We start from the raw sequence: 4201 nt of genomic DNA, 5'->3' as shown, positions 1-4201 counted from the left end.
CAGTGTCACGAACCACTATGGAGACGGAGAGTTTAGTCCAAATGAACAGTTTATTTACAAGTGTTTCAGTGACCAGGTGTTGTTGAGAGGTTAACTTCCAGAGCTCTGGAGATAGTCAGATGGAGAGTCAGCTTATGTAGTTCACAGGAGATCGTTGTTGGGATATCTGAGGACATAGGAAAGACAGGTTAGTAGTGAGCAGTTGGGCACCAGTTCAGGGTTGTGAATGGTAGACCGGACACCGGATTACTGAGTTGGAGGTGTCTTTATCCTGGTGAGTGATTACTGGGTGCAGGTGCAGGTGATCAGTTCTCCGTTGATTGGGATTGTGCTCGATGAGAGGTGCGGGTGATGATTGGGGTGGCTGTGACAGTGAGTTCCTGACATTACCCCCTCCTCCAGGGGCGGCTCCTGACACCCTAAACGCGACGACGAGGGCGACCACGGCCTCTGGGTGCAGGACGATCAGGAGGTTGTCGATGGAACTCTTCAAGTAGCATGGGGTCTAGAATGTCGTCCCTGGCCACCCAGGAATGTCCCTCTGGTCTGTACCCCTCCCAGTCCACCAGGTATTCCAGCCGGGCACCCCGTCGCCGCAAGTTCAGGATTTCCTTCACCTGGTAGATGGATGGTTGTTCTAGGATTTCCGGAGGAGGGGGTTCCTGAGGTTCCGGGGCATCTGTAGTGGAGGGAGAGAAGGGTTTTAGGAGTGATGTTGACAACCAGACCTTATCCCCTGGCTGGTAAACTGGAGTGGCGGCCCGTCGAACATCAGCAAAGGCCTTGTGTCTCCATATGGCGCACTGGAGGTGGATGTGGGCTGAGTCCCACACTCTCTCGGAACCAGTAGTCCACAGCTGGAACGTCCGATGGTTCTGGTGTAATTTAGTGGGGAGGGTGTTGGTAACAGAGCATGCACTGGAAGAGTGTGAGGCCAGTGGTACCTTGTTGGAGGGAGTTCTGTGCATACTCGGCCCAGGGAAGGAAACGGTTCCAGTTGTGCTGATCGTCTTGGCAGTATGCCAGTGGTGGAGGCGTCCACTTCTACCACAAACGGTGACTCAGGATCCGGGTGACGAGGGATGGGAGCCGTGCTAAAGGCGTTCTTCAGATCTTCGAATGCTTCATGGGCGGTGGAAGTCCAGGACAGGGACTTGGGCTTACCTCTAAGGAGAGAGGTTAATGGTGCAGTATGAAGACTGAAGTCTTGGATAAAGCATCGATAGAAGTTAGCAAATCCTAAGAACCTCTGGAGTTCCTTCACAGATTGTGGAATGGGCCATTCCTTAATGGCGGATACCTTCCCCTGGTCCATCTGGATACCTTCAGGGCTGATGTTGTACCCGAGGAACTGTACCATGGAGTAATGGAACTCACTTTTCTCCAGCTTCAGGAAGAGATGGTGTTGTCTGAGCTTCTGGAGGACCAGCGTCATGTGGTGGCGATGTTCAGCCAGGTTCCTGTGAGGTGGTAAGTGGGTGGCTGCCTGTTTGCTGAACACATCCTGGAATGCCACATAATCAGGTGGGATCATTGGAGCAACATCAGGCTCAGGGCTCTTGACCAGGGTGGAAGCCACTTGACACCCTGGAGAACAGAGAACTGGACAAGGAAGATCGGTGATGCAATGTTGATGGCAGAACAGACTCCGACAGAGTGGCAACTGGAGACGGCTTAAGAGGCGTTGTGAGATGAAGTTGCCCGAGAAGCCCGAGTCCAGCAGGGCTGAAACAGAAACAGTGCATTCTGGGGTGACTAGTTGGACTGGGATGGTGGTAAGGTTGGAAATTACAGGGTTCTGTTGGATAGTACTCACCAAAGGATGTGGGGGTTTTATTGGTCAAGCACAGATGACATGATCTGGCGAGGCACAGTAAAGGCAGAGTCCTGCTGTGAACCGGCGTTTGCGTTCTTCAGTTGATAGACGTGTGGATTCCACTTGCATGGGTTCTGGTACTGGGGGGCTGTTAGCGGGAGAACCAGACTGGTGGGCGGTTTCGACGATTGGGCAGGCGGCTAGGTGCTGTGAAATATGATTGGCCTTCAGCATAAAGTTCTCCAATCCGATGGAATCTTCGTAGATCGCCATTTGTGCACGGATCCGTGGATTAAGACCTTGATGATAGGTGCTTATAAGCGCTGCTTCGTTCCAACCGCTAGCTGCCGCCAATGTTCAAAACAGATTGGTGTATTCACTGGTCGTTGTTTTTCCTTGACCCAACCACAGTAGTTGATCCACCGTGGAGATTTCTTCCGCTGATGAGCTGAACACTTCCTTAAAGTGGGCAATAAAGCTTCAAAAGAGTTACTTATGGCACTGTTCGCATCCCATATGGCCTTTGCCCATTGCAGGGTGCGCCCAGATAGTAGAGAAATTAAGAAGGCTACCTTGGAATGACCGGTGGAGAATTTCTGCCGTTGCGCCTCAATGTACAGCGATACCTGGAGAATGAAACCGCCACATCAAGCTGATTCCCCCACATATGACGCAGGCAGCGCCATGGGACTGGCGGAGACAGATCGTGGAGTGGATGAAACGGTGAGTGCTGAACGGAGGAGATTGCCCAGTTCCTGCAACAGATCAACAGGTGCGGGTGACTGGGGATCCATATGGTAGAATTTTGTTGGTCTGGTCTTGTCACAAACCACTATGGACACGGAGGGTTTAGTGCAAGTGAACAGTTTATTTACAAGTGTTTCAGTGACAAGGTGTTGTTGGGTTGTTGAGAGGTTAACTTCCAGAGCTCTGGAGATAATCAGATGGAGAGTCAGCTTATGTAGTTCACAGGAGATTGTTGTGAGGATATCTGAGGACATCGCAAAGACAGGTTAGTAGAAAGAGGTCGGGCACCAGTTCAATGTGTAGTGAATGATAGACCAGACACTGGAGTACTGAGTTCGAAGTGTCTTTATCATGGTGAGTGATTACTGGGTGCAGGTGCAGGTGATCAGTACTCCGGTGATTGGGATCGTGCTTGATGAGAGTCAGGTGCGGGTGATGATTGGGGTGGCTGTGACGGTGAGTAGTAAAGTCAGTTAGGAAAAAGATGTTTGACATTGACTTTAAACATCATTCACAGCAACAGACACACTAGAAACCTCCTGCTGGAATATGCCCAGGGCTTTCATGTTACACATGTCAAAATAGGTCTTTTGAAAGTGTAAACTCACAATAATCTGTTTTGAAATCTGGGTATGAAAAAAAGCTTCTTAAGTGAAAATAAATAAATATAAAACATAATAAATAATCAATCAATCAATCAATCAATCCCATGGCCAAAAACTAATGGTGTGAGACTCAAAGAGGATTCCGAGGGAAATTTACTGTCAGCTGAAAGAAATGATACTAAAAACGATTATTTTAATAATAATACATCTTTAACTGTGTCCATTGAAAAGGCAATAATGTCAACACAGTATGTATATTTTGATGATAAAGAAATGTCACTTATATTTTAATTGTTAACACATCAACATAAAGTGAATTTCAATCATGTCCTGCCTCTGAAAAACATAATAAGAGATGTCAGCAAACTATATGGGAGAATGGATTACTGATTTCACATGTGGAATGCCTTGCCATTGCACATAACACAAATTGTATATAATGTGTTTTTTTTCCCCTCAACTCCAGACTCAGTGATTGCTTACATTAAAAACAATAGATGACCTTGCAAAATGTATGCACACCCTAGTGCATTTCAATAAATGATAAAGAGCAAATCAGTAACTCAAAAATACATATTACTGTATACACTGCTGCCAGGAGACAATAAAAATGTTAACTCTTTCTGCACAGGCATAACGGTAAATAAGAGTGAGGAAGCAAGTGCAAGTAATGAAACAGGAATTTATTATAGGAGTCAGATAGACGAGGAATCCAGGTGAGAACAACAGGTGGTTGAGGCGATGGCTGACGGTGATCAAGGCAGTAGCGATGTCTGATAGTGATCCAGGAAGTGGGGGTGAGGCGAGGCAGCAGGAGAGCGTGGCACAGGCCTGAGATGAGCGATCCGTGGTGGTGAGTAGTAGCGTCCGGTGGTGAAGAGTGGACAGGGTTCCAGAGGTCAGACGAACAGCGAAGATGAACACACAGAGAAAACAGGAACGAGAAACCAGGCAAATGTGCAGGAGACTGCAAACAACGCTCTGACAAACACAAGACGAAAGACAGGGCAATAAGTAGGGATTGGGTAATGAG

At 47.8% G+C, this 4201-nt stretch overlaps 1 protein-coding gene across 1 annotated transcript; it reads right to left on the bottom strand.

The window, feature by feature from the left end:
* Positions 1–419: 419 nt before the first annotated feature.
* Positions 420–3161, bottom strand: LOC122144624. Its single transcript, XM_042755678.1, has 3 exons — positions 1817–3161; positions 742–1725; positions 420–679 (listed from the first exon to the last, which is right to left on the bottom strand). Exons 2-3 carry the CDS (start codon positions 1532–1534, stop codon positions 420–422), a joined length of 1053 nt encoding a protein of 350 aa, XP_042611612.1. The 5' UTR covers positions 1535–1725; positions 1817–3161.
* Between the last annotated feature and the right edge of the window lie 1040 nt (positions 3162–4201).

The sequence above is a fragment of the Cyprinus carpio genome, unplaced genomic scaffold (assembly GCF_018340385.1).
Source record: "Cyprinus carpio isolate SPL01 unplaced genomic scaffold, ASM1834038v1 S000006741, whole genome shotgun sequence".
Classification (NCBI taxonomy): domain Eukaryota; kingdom Metazoa; phylum Chordata; class Actinopteri; order Cypriniformes; family Cyprinidae; genus Cyprinus; species Cyprinus carpio.
The sequence above is the reverse complement of the archived record's forward strand: the minus strand, read 5'-3'. Positions and strand labels throughout refer to the sequence as shown.